At 37.9% G+C, this 24,123-nt stretch overlaps 2 protein-coding genes and 1 long non-coding RNA gene across 3 annotated transcripts; 2 read left to right on the top strand and 1 right to left on the bottom strand.

Moving 5' to 3' along the window:
- Nucleotides 1-111: 111 nt before the first annotated feature.
- On the bottom strand, nucleotides 112-8,354 carry LOC134799100 (uncharacterized). The gene is made up of 11 exons (XM_063771491.1): nucleotides 7,910-8,354; nucleotides 6,800-6,994; nucleotides 6,098-6,280; nucleotides 5,431-5,627; nucleotides 4,860-4,993; nucleotides 4,419-4,552; nucleotides 3,968-4,096; nucleotides 3,032-3,143; nucleotides 2,533-2,668; nucleotides 1,838-1,922; nucleotides 112-1,146 (listed from the first exon to the last, which is right to left on the bottom strand). Exons 1-11 carry the CDS (start codon nucleotides 8,297-8,299, stop codon nucleotides 1,000-1,002), a joined length of 1,842 nt encoding a protein of 613 aa, XP_063627561.1. The 5' UTR covers nucleotides 8,300-8,354; the 3' UTR covers nucleotides 112-999.
- A 707-nt stretch (nucleotides 8,355-9,061) lies between these two features.
- LOC134799138 (protein preli-like) lies at nucleotides 9,062-18,921 on the top strand. Its single transcript, XM_063771542.1, has 7 exons — nucleotides 9,062-9,265; nucleotides 10,964-11,130; nucleotides 12,308-12,415; nucleotides 16,421-16,526; nucleotides 16,731-16,880; nucleotides 17,203-17,367; nucleotides 18,517-18,921. The coding sequence occupies exons 2-6, from the start codon at nucleotides 11,039-11,041 to the stop codon at nucleotides 17,362-17,364; spliced, it is 618 nt and encodes a 205-aa protein (XP_063627612.1). The 5' UTR covers nucleotides 9,062-9,265; nucleotides 10,964-11,038; the 3' UTR covers nucleotides 17,365-17,367; nucleotides 18,517-18,921.
- Nucleotides 14,975-16,182, top strand: LOC134799260 (uncharacterized). The gene is made up of 2 exons (XR_010145375.1): nucleotides 14,975-15,054; nucleotides 16,069-16,182. It is a non-coding gene; the product is annotated as an uncharacterized LOC134799260 (long non-coding RNA).
- Nucleotides 18,922-24,123: the final 5,202 nt, after the last annotated feature.

The raw sequence follows: 24,123 nt of genomic DNA on the forward strand, positions 1-24,123 counted from the left end.
TCAGGAGCATGTTACATTAAAAAGAGTAAAAGTCTAAAGTTAAAATGTTGAAACTATCTTAAAGGCACTTTCAGGGGACTTTGCAGTTTTTGGAAAGTGTCATTTAGTGTATTTTATTCATGGTCCTGAGCCGCTGTGATTGAACTATCACCACATTCGGATGAGAAATTATTGTAAATTCTTTATTAGAGGTCATTTTGTAAAAGGAAAAATAAATAGTTTAAGTTTATTACAATTCTTGATTATTGTTGTTATTGTAACACAATGATGAAAGTTGTCCTACCTGTTAGTTTCCTTATTACATCGATCAATAGCAATTATGATGCTCTGGTAACATTGAGTATGACCTTTCAAATACATCAAATTAGACTAAAGGCCCGCCTATTGGCAAAGTTTCATTGATTTTTCGGTCTATTCGGGCGAAGCAAACGCACTCGCGGCCTCAATGCCTCGGAAGAGGCATGTCTCCACACAGACTGTCCTCGCGAGGCGGCTCGTTCTGTATGGACCCACCTTATATTCAATTTTATAATTTGCTAATTCCTATAATATTTTTAGGGTAGTTCAAATTTACCAGAACTGAATACAAAAAAAGAGTTACAACTTGAAACGTAGGTACTATTTACAATATAAACCAAGAATAAAGGGTAAGAAAACATTTTTACAAAATATCTATATTATTAGCAAGAAAAAACGAAGTATTCCCACCATCAAGATGTTTGACCATTCAAGTGACCACAAAAAATAACGTAGGTATATTTAAAGTCGCATCTAGTTCGCTTGTCAAACTCGATCACGATTTTTTTCTAGGTGTTTCAGGGGTCGGCAAACTTTTAAAGAGTATACCTAGAACCATCCACAATAGAAAACGTCAGTTTTAGGATTAAAATAATTGCCAAAGAACCACAAAAGTTGATTTGACTGGTCTAAGTTCTGTGTTAATAGTGTAAAGAGCCACAATTGCAGGTCCAAAGAGCCGCGGTTTGCCGACCCCTGGATTTAGTTGTAATAATCGAGCGACATGATGAACTTGTCGGTGGCGACGTAGATATCGTGCACGGCTCGGTTGTACGAATCGTCCGACTCTTCGGGCTTACGGCGCTTCACCTGACCCGCCTTCCACGCTGCGCTCTCTTTTATCGCTTTCTGGAAATAATAATATTTAACAGTACAGTCAGCAGCAGAAGCACAGAGTAATGCCGCGGCTTCGACACACGCGGCGAGCGGCAAATCAAGGCCGACCATACATTTTCCGCGGCCTAATAATTGTTTTTAGCCCCGTTGTTAATTTTGCAATTAATTGAAAATCAGGGTTAGCATAAGTATAGGGTATATAAACCTTAGAGAACCATAACTTCATCGCCGATGCCAGACTTCGCTAAATTTACCAAGATATAAATACCCATTGAATTCACAATAAACAGAGCTGCGTAAAAATAGTTTATAAAATTCTTGTGATAAGCAAACCCTTGCGCCTTGAAACCTTCGCAACGCTCAAGATTCCACTTTTCAATTTTGCAAATCTTTCCCTCCCTATGTGTTAACATTTTAACCGCCAGAAACGTCAACTGACGCGCGTGGCTACAGACAGTACAGTACGGTTACCATCAGTTTATCACTGACATAAACGCCGTCGAGAACGTAATTTACTTTCTATACATCTCGCTCGCACTCGCATATTAGTGCAAACGGGACGTATAGAAAGTAAATTACGTTCTCGACGGCGTTTATGTCAGTGACAAACTGATGGTAACCGTACAGATCAATATCAACCTTTGCGACGGACATGGTAGGTGTGGCGTTCAAGGGGCTAAAGGTTAATACCATTGCAACTTACTTCTTTCCTCTCCTTGATTATATTGGCGCGATACGATTCGGATTCCTTTTTCTTCTGAAGTAATTCTGCAGAAGTTCTGCTGTACCTGTACAGGAATATTATATTAAAACCCCCGACGGAATAAAAAGTAAAATGTACTTTGGTGAGAAAGTCTCCCATACTAACACTGGCGGATTTTCCTTAGGCCAAGTAGGCCCGGGCCTAGGGCGGCAAATTGCAACAAAAAAATTGGTTGATGAAACAAGAAATAACTCAAAATGTAGTAAATATCATGGTGCTGAAGAAGAGGCGGCTACAGGGCGGCAAATATTAAATATTAAAAATATTGAATATCATTTATTATCAGGCAACTAAGGCCCATAGATACATACCTTACAAACTAACATACAAAGACTGCAAATCCGCCACTGATGATACTAGTTTTAATAGCGTTATTCATAAACGTTTGTCATGTGATAACAATTTGTCCCTGTCCGTGTCATTTTGTCATTTCGGTTTGTTATAAAGAGAAAAAAATTAACAGAGGTTTGTAACAGCTTAAGTTTTATCTCGCGGGTAAATATCACGCCTTTTCCTACCATATACAAGATGTAACAAAAATAGTAGGGATCCGTTTAAGGGCAGCATATTCGGTACCGTGTTCTGTTCTGCTTCTGATCAAAAAAAAGTAGGAGAATGATGATGCAAGAGATTACTTGTGCTTAAGCAGACTGTGGGCCAGATAGTATATGGGGTTCGTGGGCTGTTGTTGGCACACGTCATAAAGCGCGTCGGGCAGGATGGACCCCAACGACTCCCATAGGTATTTCACCACTTCGCCGTTCAACGTCCCTGGAATAGTAAAACTAGAGTGGGAACAGTGGAAGAGTAGTCGAGCTGGCTCAAAACGGCCTGGTTTCAGTATAGGCCGCAGACCGGACGCTCGCCGCGCGCCGCTTGCGTCCAGTCCGCGGCCTCCACATACGTCGACGCGGAATCGGCAAAATCCGATAGGAAAAAGCTTCATGTCTGCGCATTACGAGCGAAAAACTCGTCGTTAGGCTCAGCTCGCATCAGCCGGCGCCTGCCGACGCATCGACGGCTTTTTCGCTCTTATTGCGCGGACATAAAGCTTTTTCCTAACGCCTTATCCCGAATGCGTGTCGATATATTTGCGGAGACCCTAAATGTCTAGATCTACGTAACGTAGGTTACGTTTGATATCCACAGGTTGTGCGTCGGGCAGTATCACGCCGTCAATCGGATCTTGGATGCTCATCGCGCATTCAGGTTTGGTGATCTCAGAGTGACCGCAGTCGCGCGAAACCTATTATCAAAAAATACATTGATTAAGATATGTTAGTCTAAAAGCCGTAACAAACGGGCGTACAGGACCGCTTCATTGGTATGGTCAATATTATCTCTTTCTCGCTTTCACTTATAGCTGCGTTCTTAAGCCCCCATACGCACGAGAGCTTTTTCAACGCGCGTTAAAAAAGCGCTTGAATCTGTCTGCACTCTAAATTCGATTTAACGACCAAGGCTTAAAGTCGAAAATCCAACAAAGCTTGATAAAAAGCACCACGGCTGTCGTGTGAATAAATACACATATATCCATTTGTGTCATTCAAACGCTTTTTTAACGCGCGTTGTATTAAAAGCGCCCGTGGGAATGGGGGCTAACGGACGTGCGGTGGACCACCTTTCACACGACAGAACAAGCGTCGGATCGGACCAAGGAGGCGGTCCGTTACGCCCGTCTGTAAAGACTATCCGACTCCCCTGGATATGGATATCTAAACACCGGGCAAGTGCGAGTCGGACTCGCGCACGAAGGGTTCCGTACCATAATACAAAAAACGGCAAAAAAAAAACGGTCACCCATCCAAGTACTGACCCCGCCCGACGTTGCTTAACTTCGGTCAAAAATCACGTTTGTTGTATGGGAGCCCCACTTAAATCTTTATTTTATTATGTTTTTAGTATTTGTTGTTATATCGGCAACAGAAATACATCATCTGTGAAAATTTCAACTGTCTAGCTATCATGGTTCGTGAGATACAGCCTGGTGACAGACAGACGGACGGACAGCGGAGTCTTAGTAATAGGGTCCCGTTTTTACCCTTTGGGTACGGAAGCCTAAAAACAAACCTTTTTGAGGAGCGTATCATCGCCGAGCTTGTAAAGACTGGCGCAGTCATCTGTTTGGTAAATCTTCTCGTCATTTTTGAGAATATAGCGGCCAACTTCGTCACAATACGCTATGGGCTTGACGTTAGGCTAAAAAAACAAAGGTTTCTTTATTGGCTAGTTGTCCGTCTCGCGCATTAGGGAAGAGGTGGGGAAGTTGCATATATAGGAACAACAAGATAAACTTACATCATTTGGTTAAAATTTTAACCTTTTAACCGCGAAAGACGTCAACTGACCCGCGCTGCTACAGCCCAATAACAAACGATCGTGCATTTCCGATAGATAAATGACTAGATAGACGGGCGTGGCGTTCAAAGGGTAAATAGTCCAAGTAATAGTGTGTTTATTTATTATTTATGTTATTATAATTAATTAATTATTGATATTATGCGTCAAACATTGGAAGTACCTTTCTATAGTTCCCCTCGCAATCCAAGTGATATTTGTTTAGCCCGTGATCAAAATGGTAGACTATGTGTCCATATACGTCTGTAGAATATGGTCCTTTTTCGTTATTATATATCATTCTTTCCTCCGTCGCACCTAAACAATGTACTTAAATTTGAAATAGTTCTCAAAAAAATTGGTTATACGACTAAACCTCCCCCCCCCCTCTTTGACTAAAAAACTGGATCCACCCTTACTTTTACTCTATGGTGGGGAGTAGGTAAGTACTAACCTACCTAACTATAGGCCTAATCATCTTATGAGAGAAGGTCTATTGCTCATCAGCAGTACCTATGTAGGTATTTTTAAACGAAGCGTTGTTATCACTAAATGGTCAATGAAACGTCATAAGTAGGTACTTATTGGTGTCAAAATTTTAGACGGTTATTATATACCCACTTACCTCTTACAACGAAGAATGTAGTCAAAGCTTTAGCGGCCTTAATCAGGAGTTGCTTTAACTCCTCCTTCCGTTTAGTAAAATTCGCGCCCATCAGCTGCCAGCACAGGTTTTTGGAGCCTGGCAACTCTGTCGTCCTTTAAAATTTAAATTTGTCAAAAATAGTTACAGCCCACACACACTACCGCACCGAGATATCTCTTTCTCGCTCTCACTTGTGGTTGCGGCGCATCGTGACCTTGGTGCGGTGCGGTAGTGTGTTACAGCTTTTAGGGAATAAGGGCAGTGAGTGTGCACTTTTGTTTCAGGCGATGTGCCGCTTGGCACGGTTAACCTCAGATCGTAATACTAAGCTCATCGACGGGTAGGCGTAAACCGCAACCTGATGGACCAACCGACGAAGCACCAGGTGCATCAGGGTCAGGACCGCCAGTCATCTTTCCCCACTTCCTTTTTCGGGGGTTGCCAAGAGTCTACTCCATCTACTCAGTGAATTATTCCCAGCTGTCCCCGCCTCATGTATAGCAGCGGTCACGTGGGGCGGGGAAAAGTGGGTATACACCAAAAGCCTTACATCCTAGACTCATAGATGCTCTCTTCCCTGTAAGCTCTCTCTAGCTCCCTCTTCAGCGTGTTCAGGTTATCAGCGATGAGCTCAAACTCCACGTAGCGTTTCTCAAACAGCTCTAGCTTCTCCGTGACCTTCCACACGGCGTCGTGGTTTCCGGAGTTGAGCACCTCGGCGCGAATCTTCTCGATGTCGTTACAGAGCTTTTGGAGAAATATATTTTTTTGTTATGGCTGACCATGACGGGTGAATAATGAATACTGAATAGGAATAGGTGAACAACTTTTACTGCGATAGGGCCAACCCCGAAATTGCGAAAATCTGATTTAGCTGTAATGGAATGTAACAGTGCAAAATAAAAATCAAATTCCTATAAAATAACACACACACATGATTGATGATTGGATACATACTTAATACGACACGACCACTTCCTATACTAACTACCCTGGAGGGGCGGATAGGACGCAAGCGGGGTAGAGGAAAATCCAGTCAAAAGCCAGACAGATTTTTAGAACAAGTAAAAGAAAAAGTAGGGGTCGTGTCGTATCAAAAAGTCAAAGAGCTGGCGCAAGATAGAGAAAGCTGGAAGATACTCCACCGACAAGAGAATAACTCTAAAACAAGAAGTTTAGGTATGTGTTGCGTTGCCTTCCCTAAAATCTACACTAACCTCAACCAAATGGCAATTGGACAAGCCACACTTCAGACGCGTGATCATCAGCTGTTCCTTATTCTTGTCGTAGAGTTTATTGAGGAGCTCATTGACGTTGCTTTCGCGCTCGTTTTCCAGCCGCTTCAGGTTGTTCTGCGTCTGGTTCAGGATCTCCTTCAAACTGCCCCTGATTTCTAGAAGCTGGTGGAATGAAATATATTCATGTAGGTATCTTAAAATTCCCAAACTGAAAGTTCGGACACAAAAGTTTGGAGAAAGATGGCAAACAACAACAAGCTAAGTGCATTTTGCATTTTTTTCCGGATGGGACTATACTTTGTGCATAGTCCCATCCGGAAAAAAATGCAAAATGCAAAAGCTATTGTGCAATAACTTGAGCCCGGAAATCAAAGAGGCAACTTCTTATGAGATGTTTGTCAGTAAACTCAAGAAATATTTAATTGATAAAGCCTTTTGTGGTGTTGATGAATTTTATGGACATTGAATATATGATTAATTTAAGAATTTATTTTGTGGGTATTGATATTGTGTATATTTTTTGTTTAAATTAATTCACGTGTGTGTAGTTTAGGTTTAATTCGTTTTAGATGTGTGTGTGTGTTTTTATTTTTATATCTTATTGACATGTACGTTTACACCGTATTAAACGAATTGAATTGAATTGTTACATAAAAGTTTGTAATAATATCGTATACTAACATGATCCGCTAGCAACATCGACAGATACTCATGAGTGTACTGGAACACCTTTTCCTTCGACTCCACAGTCTTGGCGTACTGCTCTTTCGCGAACTCCAAGACTTGCTCCTTACGATCCATATTTTCGACGCGCAACTTTATCTCGTGGAGCTGGCCCATGTGCTCGCGGAACTTTGAGGTTAGATCGTCGTGTATCTACGAGAAGGTTTGGTACAATCTTAGGGGAAAATGATATCGTGTTCCTCATCATCTGTTTTGTTTAAATAAATACAAGAAATATTATACGACAAGACACAGATCAACCTACCTACTATTTTACCTACATTAAGGTCAATAAGGCTTGTGTTGTGGTAGTTATATTAAACTACTTTTAGAACGTATATAGCTGCGGTCGCAAATGCCGGTCCTGCATTGGCTTATACAGCCACGAGAGACACTGTCCCTCGCATACAGAATTACAGATGCTGCATTAAGTCATCTGTCATGATGTTTAAGTCCTCATGATGGTGATGAACTGATGACATAGAAAACATCCATAACTTAGGAACAAATATTTGTGATAAACACACAAATAAATGCCCATAATACTAGGATTCGAACTCGAATCCTGATTCGTAGATAGGGTCATTACCGCTAATATAGGCTAGGCCGTCATGCAATGGCGGATTTGCCCGAAGGCCAAGTAGGCCCGGGCCTAGCGCGGCAAATTGTGACTAAAAATTCAATGATGATAACAAGAAATAACTGAAAATGTAGTCAATATTATGGGTGCTGAGAAAGGGGCGGCTACAGGGCCTGGGGCCGAGGGCGGCAGACTGCAAATCCGCCACTGCCGTCATGTTTCCACACAGGGCTTGGAGACAATACTCGTGTATGCCTTCTCTTGCACTACTAAGGTTTCCCAGGGTGCTTATGCTGGGATACCAAAAATTATGCCAAACGATAAGGCACGCCGGCCCCCTTTCGAAGAAGCTTGAAAAAGGGTCGATGATAAGGCGGCGGACTGGACGCACGTGACTAGCGGCGCGGCGAGCAGAAAATCTATACATTGCGCTCTACCGAATGCCGGTCGCGTGCGTCCAATCCTCGGCCTAAGCATAGCATACCCACCTTTTGTTGCGGTTCGGACTCTATTGGCAAAAATTCCTTCAAAAAATTATTTTCATAGTCCTTCCATAAACTTATAGTATTAACAATGTGCAATAGTAAAAGCTCCTGAAACTCCTTCCATGCGGTTTCTTCGGCTTTGTGACAAAGATAATCAGCTCGTTTTACAGCTAAATCCATAGTTTCTCTCCAGTAAACGATGAAACTCTTCACAACTGCCTTCATTTCATCATAATAAGTGTGATAAGATCCATCCTCGTATTTCACGCCATCGATTAGTTTTACAAAGCTGGCTACCTGAGGCTTTATACCGTCATCGTTGTCAGTTATTATACGAACGTCTCCTAAAACGACATTAGTTACGCCAGCAATGAAATGTTTATAATTATTCATTTTATTGAAAAAACTTTTGTGTAAAATTTTAAAGAAACGTAATGAATATGAAATTAAATTTGTCATTATTTGTTAAGCCCGCTACACACTCGTGCGCGAAACGCGGCATAAAGCCGCGAGCGCGAGTGTGGAGTGGGCTTTACGGTTACAATTTTAAAAAGGGCAATGGCAAATGTGTCTATACAGCAAAGAATATAATACTCACCTATACAGTCTTTATTTAAATTTATATCATTGGGAAAACAAGAAAAACCAAAAATGCGGATGTTATTTTTAAGTGAAAAAACCGAAGACAGTAAAAGACTCGTATCTAGGGTATCTAGGCCAAAGAATATAATACTCACTATCTAGGCCATAAGTGCCATAACTTGGAAAAATTTTAATGTCAATTTTTCATCAATCAGATTAAATTGTCCGATCAAATCAGGCCGTGCGGATGCAAACGCCAATTTGGCTCGCCGATTTCGTCCACCGATTAGGACCGATATTACCGATAAAATGGAGGTGCCGACACAAGAATAGCAATTTGTGGCGCTAGTATTTTAGTTTGGGGGCATTTTTGTAATTTAGAGGGCTCAAATATCACCACAAATCTAAAATTGGTGATTGACGCCAATTACATTTCGGATCAAATCGGTCGATTTGATCATCCCGTCTGGACTTCACTTAAGTTTCTTGAGTTCTTTGAATATCCATTCACTCATTCAGTTTGTACAAATCATTCATACAGTTCATTCTTTTAAATGACAGTTTGTCCAGCCTCCATTCACTCACAGATGGACTCTGGAACAAAAATGTCATCTGTTATCAAAATTTTATCAAAAACACCTGAAATATGAATGATAACACGCGTGTATTAATAAGATTACGAACCATATCATCTAAATAGGATTCGTGCAGCAAGTTAGTGGTTGTAACTAGGATCAAAACCAGTTACAATATTAATTCAATAATTCCGGCTAAAAGGTAATCTCCATGATTTTATCCAATATTCTTTATCCATTCGCCTTTATTAGGTTACATTGTTCATTTTATCGTTCTTTTTAAGTTTACCACAGTATTGGTTCCAAAAGCGTGTGTTTAATTGATTATTTATTGATGTTGCGGTGTCCTTCATTTCATTCAAATTAGGTTGATGATGATATTTACATGAAGTTCGTTTGTACGTGGCTTAAGGCACAAAGTCTTTGTTGCTTGTACCACATTACAAGGTCTTCCAGCCGAATATTGGAAACAAAACGGCAAGCACATTTTGACCCACTTAGAGTTTATGTAACTTGATATGTGGGCTTAGTTATGTATTTTTTACATAAACACAACTAAGGTAAAGGGCCCCTGTTTCGGCAGGTTAAGGCTCTTGAGAGTGAGTTGAGAGTTTGTACATTTTTTTAAATATTACTAAGCATATCATTACCTTGAAAGCTTTTAGATAAGTTATATTAGTTCTTTGTTAATAATTTAATGTATAAACTGTAGGGTTTTAGTTGAAACTTTTTTTTATATGAATTTTGTTTGAACCTCTTATTTCGCTCCCATTTCGTGATACAAATTTAGGTCAGCTCCTAAGTTCGTGAATTCGTGTCCCCTGTTTCGGCATAAAGTTTCCTTTGAGTAATTGGTGATAATTTGCTGATAATCATTTATATTTAACGGTCTTACCTACTTACGAATAATTGTATGGTCAAATTTAAAATAATATTTAAAAAATGTTAAATTGAGAGCTAGCTTAAAGTTTTTTGTACTCATCGTCTTTAATGGTTGAATTAAGACTTTGTAAACCATATGGGTACTTTAATACGTGATTAAGAGCCAAACTATTTAAATAAAAAAAAATTAAAATTAAAAAAAATTAAAAGATAATAAAAAATAAAAATTATTTACAAAAAATAATTTACTATCTTATACGTTAAATATAAACATACACAAAAATAAATCAAATAAATTAAATAATAAATAAAATTGTGCTAGTAGTTAATATGAGAATATACGTGGAATATACCTTAAAAATTTTAACTCGGGTCACATTCAAACTGGTTTTATGAGAATTCTAGTGAAAAAATCATATACCGAATTTCGCTCATACGAATCTTCATGAAGTACATTAATTGTTTACTAATTTGCTTTTTTAATTATCTTCGTTGTTATATTTAAAAACAAGCACTCAAAATGTATCTAGAAAATCCTTGATTCGTTAGTGGCACGAAATAGGAGACACACGAAAAATAAAATGACCGCTATTTCGTCAGTCGATTTATTGCAATTTTAAGTTATTTCTATGCATATATTCAATCTTTTTTCTTGTCAAATCAATTACTAAGGAACCCACAGAAACACTCCCAAAAACTTTTATTCGAACGGGTTTAGCTTTTCCTTCCTATAAGCTTAACAAGTGAGGGCGCGCACCTTACGCCTAAAAAAAGTGCACGCATACAATACAGCTGTTCGCGGCCGTCTGACAGTTTCAACCGTCGTATTACTCTCAGTTTAATTACTAAAATATTGGTTATTATTTTATTGAAGAGATTAAATAATACAGATTTTTTTCATATGTATAATTTGAATAAAAAATAATTGAATTCCTTATTATTTGCGCCAGAAACAAAACTAACGAAATAACGTACTAACACGAACTTGGGGCCGTTTACCTTATGTGTCGTGTTTTAGGTGGCCGGGTCCAGCAAGATGGCGTGCTGAGGTCGTCCTATTTAAATCATTCCATTATAAAAACAGTAAAGTAAAATGGCAAGATACTTTGAAAATACTAGTACATTCAACTTCAGTTGGGACCAGGTGGCATCTGGCTATTGGAAAAGATACCCTAATCCACAGAGGTAAGGCATATTTCGCTATTTCTCAACTTGTATATAGCATAGTATGTATACCATACTTATATTATTTAGTTATGATCCCTTTACACATTAGGAAGAAAAATAAATAAAGTTATAAATACATGAAATCATTCCCACACCAAATACCCCAAAGTATGTTTATCACAGAGTTCCTCCACCGCCTCCACCTCCTGTGTCCATCAAAACAGTTTGGTGTTACCATAATATTGCATTATCACCCAACTTACATCACAGAATTAGTAAAAGTACTACCGTAGAGAAAGGACACTTCACACAAAACCGAAGTTTGACAGTGATTCAGGATCGAATCATGATATCCCTTTCTAAATGGCACTATCCCTTTCGACTATTTAGGGTTGTCAAAATTCAAGTAATTATTATCTGTGGTTGTGCACGCAAAGAGATGTCAAGTTGTGCCAACCCTAATAATTGCTCGGAGCAATGCTGAGCCGAACCGAGCCGAGTTATCACAAAGTCAGGAGTGTCTCCTCACTGCTTACATATGTACATAGGTGAAGTTTCAGTTCATTATTTGGAAGTGGCTCTTAGGTCAAAACCCTTGGAAACTCCTGCTTTATGCCATTACCTTCTATTCTTACAAGCCTTCTTACCTTCTATTCTATTCTTTAAATTAAATAAAATTTTCTTATAAATGCAATCAAATACTTTATAATATTATCAAATTGGCTCACTCAAGTTTCTAATGGCTGTGTTAATTATCTAACTAGAGTTTTAATTGCCCTTATATAATGAGTACTTGACATTGTCAACAATCAGATAGTTATAAGCGTGTTTTATGTTATGTCAGCATGATTTACTGTTATTGATGTTGAAGGTTATGTTCTATTATTAGATGCGCTAGGCAATCTTGGTTTAGATACAATATCTGGGACACCGAGCTTTGCTCGGAAAACATATAAAAATGCGCGTTTTCCCGAGATAAGACCTAGCTAGATCGATTTTTCGCCCCCGAAAACCCCCATATAGCAAATTTCATCGAAATCGTTAGAGCCGTTTCCAAGATCCCACAAGAACAAGAATTGCTTGTAGGTATAAGATTAGATAAGTGGAATTCTCAAATTAAAAGAAAATGCATTTATGGCATTGTTCATAGGTAGCGCTAATAATGAAGTTATTTAACAAATTAATTCTTTTCCAGCGCCCATGTACTGTCAGAAGACACATACTGCCGGCAGGTCAAAGATGGCTGTCTGTACACCAAGAGGCTACTCACTAAGACGAACAGGGTACCCAAGTGGGGGGAGAGGTATGTACCTACAATACCTACATTATAATATATTAAGCATGCTTCAATAATGATTAATTGATTAGAATTGTTATTGGCTAACTTCCTACCACCCTATCGTCGGCAGGGCGAGTATCCTCACACTCAGAACCTAAATGGTTACGCACTGTGCGGTTTGAAAAAAAAAGGGTGGCCGCGCAAATATACGTAGGAACTAGGGAATGCTCCCGGTACTGAGTTTGTATGGCGAGAACCGGGAATTCCCGGTTCCGGTACTGTATTTGTATAGAAAACCAGTACCGGGAGCACTCCCTAGTATATTCTTATTCTTATTCTTCCTGTTGACTAATTAAACACAGAGAAAAGATTGTTTCAAAATTCTCCTATAACTAGATATAAGTACAAACAGCAGCACTCTTAATTGTCCATTGGTGGACCTTATGCTATTTGTAATAAGGTTTACCGATGGACAGTTAACAGTGTGTTAACAGTACCTAAGCAATACGCCACTGAGGAGAATTTCTCAGCGAAAACATTGATAAGATTACTTTTATCTTTTATGTCAAAAATATCGAAATTGATTTTGTAAAGTGCAGCCGTCGTTAGTCGCCAAGAAAATAAAGAACACTTACGCTTCTTTATTGCGAAAAAATATTTTTAATATTTATTCGCATACTTGGGTGAATCAACTTTTAAGTGTTCAACGTCACACGTACAGAGTCCCTGATCGATAATACAAATGTATACAAAAGTATGAGTCTTTTTAGTATTCCGCTATGTTCCTATTAATATTTTCTAACATTTTATTACAAAACATTTCATTTTGTTTACAATTTACCCGTTCTTTATTGGTTGTCCAACAGACCAAAAGTTGGTTTTCCATAAAGGACGGATTGTCCCCTTGCAACAGTGCACCGTAAAACTTTGTATTATGAAAAAACCGGGCAAGTGCGAGTCGGACTCGCGCACGAAGGGTTCCGTACCATAATGCAAAAAAAAACAAAAAAAAAAGCAAAAAAAACGGTCACCCATCCAAGTACTGACCACTCCCGACGTTGCTTAACTTTGGTCAAAAATCACGTTTGTTGTATGGGAGCCCCATTTAAATCTTTATTTTATTCTGTTTTTAGTATTTGTTGTTATAGCGGCAACAGAAATACATCATCTGTGAAAATTTCAACTGTCTAGCTATCACGGTTCGTGAGATACAGCCTGGTGACAGACGGACGGACGGACGGACGGACGGACGGACAGCGAAGTCTTAGTAATAGGGCCCCGTTTTACCCTTTGGGTACGGAACCCTAAAAAATACTGTTGTGGAATTGATATTTAAACACATAATCATTTTTATGGATAAGTATCATCAATAAAATATACCGATTTGTTATATTTGCATGTACCGGTTTATGAATTTCTTGCGTTTAAATTTTGTCCCTTGAATTATCCACGTCATGCAGGTCAACTGGACAACCATAAATGAGTTATGAAATCTAAATATATATAACGTAGCAAGATACTTGACGACAAGTTCAAGTTTCTGGTAAGCAGATAGGCCTACTCGCCATTTTGATTACACGAAAGTCGCGGCGTCAGTCAGTCGAGTACTGTTGGAGAGTGTGGGTGGCTTTATTATATGTCCATCGGACCACGGGCATAAATACATAAATACTTAACATATTACAATAAATTGTATTGTACCAGATACTACTTCACATATATTTTACAGTAAGGGTGAAATAAACACAAAACGTCTTTAGAATTTATTATACGGCTCAAAGTTTTAGATAAGTCCCTCTGACAACTAGTCACTTGGACAACGGAAGTGGTTGTCCATAGGACATTTTGGTTGTCTCTTGGACTTTATTAGATTTTTATAGGGTCTGAAACAAATTCAATAAAGTATCAGAAAGCACTAACATACATATATATGTTGGTGCTTTCTGATATTTTATTAAATTTGTTTCATTTAGTACCCTCTTTAAGATTTATAATTAATATTTCCATTGGACAATCAGATATGTCTATGGGACAACTATGTTGTCCCTACATTGAAAAACAGATATCTTTATTTTTTTCTTTGTATATTAAAGAGCAGTTCATATTTTTTTTTAAAGGTACAATAACACAATATAAAACAAAGTAGCAGGAGCAATTTTCTTACATCACTATAACTATTTCGCGTTTTAATTAAAAAAATCCAATTATGTGAAATAAGAGTTGTCCAGGGGATAAATTTTAGGGATATATTGTGAAATTTCGTCAGTATATGCCATATATAAAGATAAAAAATTATACAGCATTGTTTAATTAATGTAATTAAAATAATTGTTTAAACAATAATTGATGTCTAGTATGTTTCAAAATACTTTTGGATAGTGGTCCAGGGGACAGGGTAGATTTGGGCTGGTGAATTTCTTTCGTCATATTCACTAAATTCTTAAAGAAACAGCTCTGCTTTATACGTAATCATAAACTAGAGAAACTTATCTTTTAAATAAAGTATATAAATATGGACAATAACAAATAAAAATAAAAATCCATAATTTCATTATGTGGACATTTAAAAGTTGATTCACCCACTTAAATATTTTTATTTTATTTTAAACTGATCGGCGATTGGCCCTAGTCACACCTGATGGAAATTGAAAACAGGGCCTATAGTTTTTTTACCATTAGAAATAAGGTAAACAATCTTGATGTGTCTTTTTATTGAAAAACACGTTCTAAATAAAAATATGTAACAATTATGCATCTAATATGATCGTTTATATTCTTCAGCTTTCATAAGTAATAGTTACTGATTTAAAAAAAAAGCGTTTTTCAATTAAAATACATGTCAAGATTGCTTACCTTCTTTCTAATGCTAAAAAAATTGAACTATAAGATTGAGTAGCGATGTTACGATTCGATTTCACAAATCGGTTCAAACCGATTTACACCTAAAGTCGACTAAATCGACGTGACTGTTCCGTAAATCGACTTAAGATACGTTCATCCGCTCTAAAAGCAAACTTTTCGATTTGTTGCTGCGTCACTTTCGTTTGACATATTGAGGAATAAGATGTACGCGACTCGACTTCAAATCACGAAGAAAAATATTGCCATGCACATTGCCGCCATTATTGAGTGGAGTCAAGTCGAAACTTGGTATCTACAGATAAAGCAAAATGAAACTTATTATTTGAGTAGTAAGGCTCCATTTCGCATGGGCTTAAAGAGATCGATTGGCGGTATACTTGGATCGGTTTGGCAGTTTTGCGCCGCGTCGATTTGCGAACTGACACACGCAACACACAATGACTCACGGAATAGCACGAGACCGCACACTCTTTCCTGTTTGCTCGTATACTGCTTTCCCGTTTTAGTTTTAGCATTGAATGAAATTGTGATCTACCGCGCAACGGAAAGTAAAAAAATATTACAAAAGTTTTTAAGTCAGTTTTGGCTGTTGTGTTAGTCTAAGGATTCTAATGGTCGAACAAACCGCAAAATTGACAAATCGATTTCCTGGACTCAAAGCCAAGTGACTACAGAGCGGTTTGATTTGAACTACTGATACTTAAAAACAATAGAAGTTAAATCGACTTGGCCAAATCGTTTTGCAAACCGATTTGGGTTTCAATCGGATTCGACTTAATCGGTTTGAATTTTTTTCGATTTGACCCATCACTAAGATTGAGCTCACCGGTTCAGTAATAGCCTAGTCACTCTTGCTTTAAAGAGACCGAGGTCATATTGATCAGGGAATACAGATGGCGGGAGCGCATTGCATTCTTTAGCCGTCCGTATATTAGTCAATAATGTATAAAAACTTGACAGTTTCACATTTTCCTTTTCTTCATGAACTATAGTAAAAGTAAATACTTAACTTCTTGAAAATTAGGAGAAGTCCATAGAAAAAAAACTTCCCGTAACAAAATATTCTTCTACCTTTCGCTAATCAGAACACGATACCGAATATACGGATTCCCACTATTTTTGGTTTGTTACACCTTGTATGTTTATATTTAAATTATATTGCTTCAGATTCTTCAGCGCGAAGTGTGTCAAAATCATCGAAGAGAGCATAGTAGATCCGGAGAAGAAGGTTCTTGTCACATACACTAGAAATCTAGGTTACACTAAAGTTATGGTAAGTGTCTTTATTATTGCCATTTGAGGCCCTATAAATCGTATTTTAGGCCCACTAACCCAGGGTTAAGCGGTTTAACCGTCAACCCAGTGTCAAATTGTACTGGTAACCACGGTAACTCCAGGTTTAACCGGTTAACCCCGGGTTAGTGGAATGGTGCAAGTGGGCCTTAGTGTGATATTTCATGAAGTTGATTTGTTTCAGAGCGTAATAGAGCGCGTGGAGTACCGCAGCGCGGGCGCCGGCTCCACGGTGGCGAAGCGCTCCGCGTGGATCGACTCACAGGTGTTCGGTTTTTCGCGCGCCATTCGCGCGTTCGGCGTTGATAGATTCCGCAAAAATTGCTCGCAAATGGTGAGTTTATAGCATTCACAACTCTTTATTAGAAGCTTTTGCGAGAATATACCTTAATATGCAAACCTATTTTTCAAGCTTTTATTTAGTATAAGTCACATATACGAAGACGGGAAAAATTGTGCAAAATTACGAGAAAAATTATTTAATGCACAAAATGGTTTTAAAATGTTTAGTTCATGACTGATACTTATATTTAAGTTGCGCATATGTCGCATATGTTATACATATGTGTTCTGATCGGAACCAAGAAAAACTATATTGGGTTGTTTCTGGTATTTTGAGATTCCTACTTCGGTGAATAAAAATGGGTTCTTTGCAGTACAACGGCTTCAACGGCGTCCTCCACAGTCTGTTCCCCAAGCAGCAACACACGCCGACGCCGCTGTCGCCGCTGCAGTCGCTGCACAACATGCGCGACGCCGCCGCCGCCGCCACAGACCGCGCCAAGCGGAACGTGCTCTCCTCCGTCAACCGCACTTAACAGGTACAATTCATCAGCAAAAACCGCACTTAACAGGTACTATTCATCAGCAAAAACCGCACTTAACAGGTACTATTCATCAGCAAAAACCGCACTTAACAGGTACTATTCATCAGCAAAAACCGCACTTAACAGGTAAAATTCATCAGCAAATACCGGACTTAACAGGTACTATTCATCAGCAAAAAGCGCACTTAAGAAGTACTATTCATCAGCAAAAACAGCACTTAACAGGTACTATTTATCAGCAAAAACAGCACTTAACAGGTACTATTCATCAGCAAAAACCACACTTAACAGGTACTATTCATCAGCAAAAACCGCACTTAACAAGTACTATTCATCAGCAAAAACAGCACTTAACAGGTACTATTCATCAGCAAAAACCGCTTTTACAGGTAAAATTCATCAGCAAATACCGGACTTAACAGGTACTATTCATCAGCAAAAGCCTCACTTAACAAGTACTATTCATCAGCAAAAGCCTCACTTAACAAGTACTATTCATCAGCAAAAGCCTCACTTAACAAGTACTATTCATCAGCAAAAGCCTCACTTAACAAGTACTATTCATCAGCAAAAGCCTCACTTAACAAGTACTATTCATCAGCAAAAGCCTCACTTAACAAGTACTATTCATCAGCAAAAGCCTCACTTAACAAGTACTATTCATCAGCAAAAACAGCGCTTAACAGCTACTATTCATCAGCAAAAACTATGCATCTCGCTCGTACTCGGATATTAGTGCAAGCGAGATGTATAGAAAGTAATTTACGTAGACGCGAGCTAATATATTAATGTCAAAACTGGTGGTAGCCGTATAGGTTGATTTGTGTAAGATTGTCCTATAATATTTAAGTAAATATATTTAAAGAAGAGAATAGGTGAGTATTTATAGGCTCTCTTTTAATGATTATTTTGCTCATGTTTTTGAAGTGTCGTCTGGCGTACCGGATGCGCAGACATGTCCTTGGCTGGTTTTTATATTACCGTGATTCGTGATATAGTTAAAGTTTTAATGGTTAAAGTAATAATAATGCTAATTTTTCTGATACCTCATACATGTCATATGATTGCAAAGTCACGAACTAAAGGATACGAGTACGTGTACGAATGTTATTTTATTTACGTATTTTTTCCTTTTCTTTCCAGGATGACTTGAAGACAGGCAGAGACAGTTAAGTGCTAGTGAAGAATAGACGTTGTGTCGACGCGTTAAGGATCATATTCTATTGGAATCGCCGCCGTGCCCTGGATATATGGGAAGTGTAGTTCGAAAGTATCTTTAAGAGTTTTATTATTGATACAATGATATAGTCATATAATGGATTGTAAGATAGATTGGACTATGAGATGCTTAGTAGAAATTGAGGAGTAACTGGTACTTAAGCTTAGAATAAATTTAAAAGTGGAAAAATTACTGTCTTGGGTTAGACTTGAACTCACGGCCTCTGGATCGATACTCCAGCGCTCTGCCATCTGAGCTACCAAGCCATCCATAGCCAGCAAATCTTTCCACCATATTGGTCATATGGCTTTTTTTCCACTTTAAAATTTATTCTAAGCTTAATAGCATCGTTCGCAGACGTTTCTGCTTGTTAAAAATTATAACTGGTACTTGTTAAAAAAAACATATCAGATTCATGTGCAAGGAAAGCATAACTATTAAATTAAAAACCCCTACGCCCAATAATGCCTTACAACATTCTGGAAAAGAGCTGATACTCTTCAAAAACTGCTGGATCGATTTCTATCAAACATAGCTAACAACCACCGCAAGAAAACTCGTTTTCACGTTATTAAATTTATTTATGCATTTATTTGTGTGATGAGCACAGATATTTGTTCCTAAGTCATGGATGTTTTCTATCCTCCTGAGTCCCTGAGGCCTTTATAAAGGATTTAATCCAAATCGAATTTTTGAATTAAAATGGAATACAAGAAGGTTCCAATTTCAAAACTGCAATAATGACAAGGGGGACTCAGTAGGATATATGTATTTAAGTATTTGTATATTATATTTATCGTTGTCTGAGTACCCACAACACAAGCCTTCTTGAGCTTACCGTGGAACTTGGTCAATTTGAGTAAGAGTTCCTTATAATATTTATTTATTTATTTATTAAACCACATCGAAATCGGTCCATCCGTTTGAGAGCTACGATGCCCCAGACAGATATTGTCGTCAATTTATAACACCACACTTTTATTGCGTCAGGGGGTAAAACTTGCCATTTTGTAAAGTAAAATTTGCTCTCGTTTTGCTTGAATTTAAGACATTACTGCCAATTGTAGTAACAGACAAAAGTGTTTTTTTTTTGCTTTTGGTACAGATTTGCAAAACTAAACGCAACTGTTGTTATACCTAGTGTTCCTAAGCTCGAACCTTTTAGCTCGAAATTTAAAGCTCTCGGGTTCTTTTTAGAGCTGGCTTAATAAAATAGGTTTCAAATACCTAGAGGTTTTAATAAAGCTAAAGTCTTAAAAAAACCTATAGACTTTTTTTTTAATTTATAGCCTATTTAAGAGCTCAAGCCTTTTTTTAAGGTTAAACCCTTAAAAAAACTTGAGCCTTATATAAACTCTTAACTTTTATGAATGGTTTCGTATTTAGATAATAGTAGTTTTAAATTACTTATTATTAGGTGTCTTTACACCCCTAATAATAAGTAATTCAAGATATCTGCAAGTTTAGTGTTATGTATTAACATACATGCTGATAATGAAATATGAATACGGGAATAATATTTCATTACCAGTCGTAGTAAACAAATTCAATACACCACGTGCAGAACGCGTCGAGTTTACTTGTTAAAAAAAACAACATTTGTTACATTAGGCTTTGAGGCTAAAAGGCTTCGAGGCTAAAAAAATGTTGGGTCTTAATATTTAGATAAAGACTTTTAGCTTTTAAATATGTTAGTCTTTTAATAAGGTTATTAGCTCCAAGAATCTAGGCTCTTAAATAGAACTAGGCTCGGAGGCTACAGAGCTAAATAAGCTTTTAGTCTTTTAGGCGTCAAGAGATGAGGCGAGCCCTAATAACAAATGAGCTAAATAGCTCGAGTCTTTTGGATCACTAGTTATACCACACTGTCGTATTACGTATACAATAAATGCTACTACACTTTTTTTTATTGCCTAAGACTCTCTATTCGTGTGAAGTGAATATATTTCCAAAATATTAGAATATAAATAAATTTAGAAATTTCAATAAAAAAAAGCAAACCGTTTTCCTCTCTGGGTATTGACATTATTAATAAGATAGCGAAAATAATATTACCATATTTTTGTAAGCTTCTAACAGTTCTAACTCTTATAATAATTAACAATTTGAATCAAGACAAACGAACATAGCTGTGCTTAATATAGATACATCAAATTGTCTAATACTATTTTCTATAATAGGGTAGTTGCACAAATATCTGTTTTGACATTTTGCTGGGACATCAGTCAGCCGCGACCACGACCAGTGAAACCGTGTCGAAACGTCGGTAAATGAAGGTAATTGGATAAAATTCGCGTTAGACCCGTCTATAAATGTGAGTTATCGTGTGATGAAAACGCGAAAGTTTAAAATATTATATTTTCTATAATGTTAGTTTCTACGCCAATTCTTGGGATTAATTGCCAAGCGGACCCCAGGCTTCCGTGAGCCGTGGCAAAATGCCGGGAAAACGCTAGGAAGGTGATAATGTTAGTATTTAGAGAGGAAAATGGGGACTACGTATGGAAGTAGAAGCGGTTGTCCACTTTCCTCTATTTGTATTTGACAAAGATACATGTATGTAAAGTACCAAGCTTATTATTAGATGCTATTTATTTATATTATGTATCCTTCACTTGAATGTTCTATTGTGTAAAATATGTGCTATTTTCATTTTACTGCCATAAAAATGTTATGTCCATAGACTCCAAAACTAAATACTGTTTTTAACCCTTCAAGGGTCCAGATTTAAAAATACACAATTCAAGCCCCATTCATTACACAGTCGAAGTCTTAAAAATACTCCATAAGAAAAAAAAATGAGAAAATGATGTTACAGGGTGGTAATTTTTGCCGTGTATATATCTAAGGATCGGTTGCACCAAACCGTCTGTCACCGTTAACCTTTTGGACGCCAATGATCGATATATCCGCACCGTAGGTCCAACGCCAAAGCCCGATTAATCCGTCACAGACCATAGAGCAACACGGACCTACGTGCATATGCATAAAGTTCAATTTAAGTTTTGACATTTCGTTGACGTGGTCCGAGTGACAGCTTTTGTGTTTGACACGGCGTCGAAAAGGTTAAAGCGTTCGTTAAATTTTAATGTATGGGAAGTCTCATGCATCTCTGCTGCGTGACGCACGTTGATCAGTCTGTTAACTGTCGTTGGTGCAACTGGCCCTAAGTGTACAGTCACCTGCAATAATATCTTACTCAACGAAGGCCGCAAAAATATCTGACACGATTTTATTTGTAGAGCCATAAGAGCGTGTCACTTATTTTTGCGGCCTTCAAAGATTAACATATTATTGCAGGTGACTGTACCCTATAAAGGGTTAAATCGAAACAGTTCTTCAGCTGAGGCCCTGGGGGGGGGGGGGGGGTCAGTTGATAGAGCCGATAGGGCAGTTGCTAGCTGCCCCCCCCTTGCTCTCTCTCGTATAAAGTAAGGACGAAGAATTTCGTACATTAACCCGCCATTTCCTATCTCTATCGCACGCGCATAATTATATTGCTGTCTCGCTCATGTCGGCGGTTAATACCACTGCGAACCGGTCAGCAAGATAATTATAAGCACAGTGTTTTATATTTGAAGTCCATTGCATTCAGCTACTTTGTACCTACGAAACCGCATTCCAACTGTGGGTTATGTGAATGGGGTTGGCAACTGTCAAGGTTTGCGTAGATGGCGCCATCATAGCTTGACCCTTGTTCTATGAGATTTGGCTTAAATGGCTGGCATCCAGGGCATACAATTCCACTAAAAAAAAATTTTTTGACAGTTCTAGGTATAGCTATGCTGGCGCCATCTGCTAAATACTTCGACCGACCAACCCCATTGTGTATGCTTATGTTAATTTTCTTTATATGTACGAAATGTAGACAGAGCTCAAGTTACGTACATAGGTACTCATCATTCATCATCATTTCAGCCTATATACGTCCCACTGCTGAGCACAGGCCTCCTCTCATGCGCGAGAGGGCTTGGGCTATATAGTCCCCACGCTAGCCCACTGCGGATTGGGGACTTCACATACACCTTTGAATTTCTTCGCAGATGTATGCAGGTTTCCTCACGATGTTTTCCTTCACCGAAAAGCTAGTGGTAAATATCAAATGATATTTCGTACATAAGTTCCGAAAAACTCGTTGGTACGAGCCAGGATTTGAACCCCCGACCTCCGGATTGAAAGTCAGACGTCATATTCACTCGGCCACCACTGCTTCAGAGGTACTCATTAGTCTCATTACTTACAAATTGAAATCTTAGTCTTCCCCGGGTACCCTTCATAAATACATAAAATATATACTTGGTCAAGCAGATCATGTCAGTAGAAAAAGGCGGCAAATTTGAAAAATGTAGGCGCGAAGGGATATCGTCTCATAGAAAATTTGAATTTCGCGCCTTTTTCTACTGACAAGATTTGCTTGACCATCTATATATTATGAATCAACAACCATGAAAAAAATCTAGTCCGGAAATATGTATACCAATTACCAATATCTGTATTTAAAAGGCGAAGTGTTGTATATTCCGTTTCAAAAGCTAGTTGGACTGTATTAAACAGGTCAGAATATAAGTTTTATACACATAAATAAAAATTGTGGCCTCAAAGCTTGTAAAGTACAGCCAAAAATATATCGGTACACGGCGGGAAGAAGTTGATAACTCGAGATATTTTATTGAAGAAATTTGAACTTTAAATTAAATTGCATAAGGTTCAAATTTCTTCCATTTTTTCCCGCGAGTTATCAACTTCTTCCGGCCGTGTACGGATATGTATGCGCGACCTTATTGCCCATGCATTAAGGTAGTGTTTACATATTTTGGCACTTTGTCCGTGTCGATATTTATTACCTTGACTGTACATCAAAAAAGAACTACAAGATGCCATGTATAAATTGTTCTAGTTGTAATGAATATGTCTAGCTGATAACGGGTTATACTGACCGCCACACTATTGTAGTGCCCGATTTACACATATTGTAAGTAAATATCGGTATAGTCTGTTTACAACCAAGAGGCCAATTCGAACGACACTTTGACATCGAAATATCATTTAGTTATTACAAGAGAACAAATAAACATAATTTGGATGCAAAGTATCGTACGAATTGGCCTCCGATACTCTCTAAAAATCTATATACATCTGTAATTTTAGTTATGGGACAATATTGATAGCAAGTTTTGGTTGTAAACTGACTTTATGTATAGTTATAATTATAATGTTTCCAATATTTTAGTTACTAGTGCTGTGCATTATAATAATTAGTTATAATTTACTCTTGGCAGTTAATATAGCTGTACCACAATTATGAATATGTTATTTTATTTATTTTACCAACATTAGGTACACCTGCTTAGAATGCTAAGTGCTGATCTGTAAGTGCCATTACATTTGAAATTCAGAAATCTGACCCAATTTTAGGAAGTAGTACATTTTGATATAAGGTACAGACATGAGAAATCATAGGAACCTAAAAAATGCTTGTTTGGACTGGCCTGACTGGGTTGTGGGTAGAAAATATTAAAACATCAGTAAAC

Source organism: Cydia splendana, chromosome 18 (genome assembly GCF_910591565.1).
Source record: "Cydia splendana chromosome 18, ilCydSple1.2, whole genome shotgun sequence".
In the NCBI taxonomy this organism is placed as follows: Eukaryota; Metazoa; Arthropoda; class Insecta; order Lepidoptera; family Tortricidae; genus Cydia; species Cydia splendana.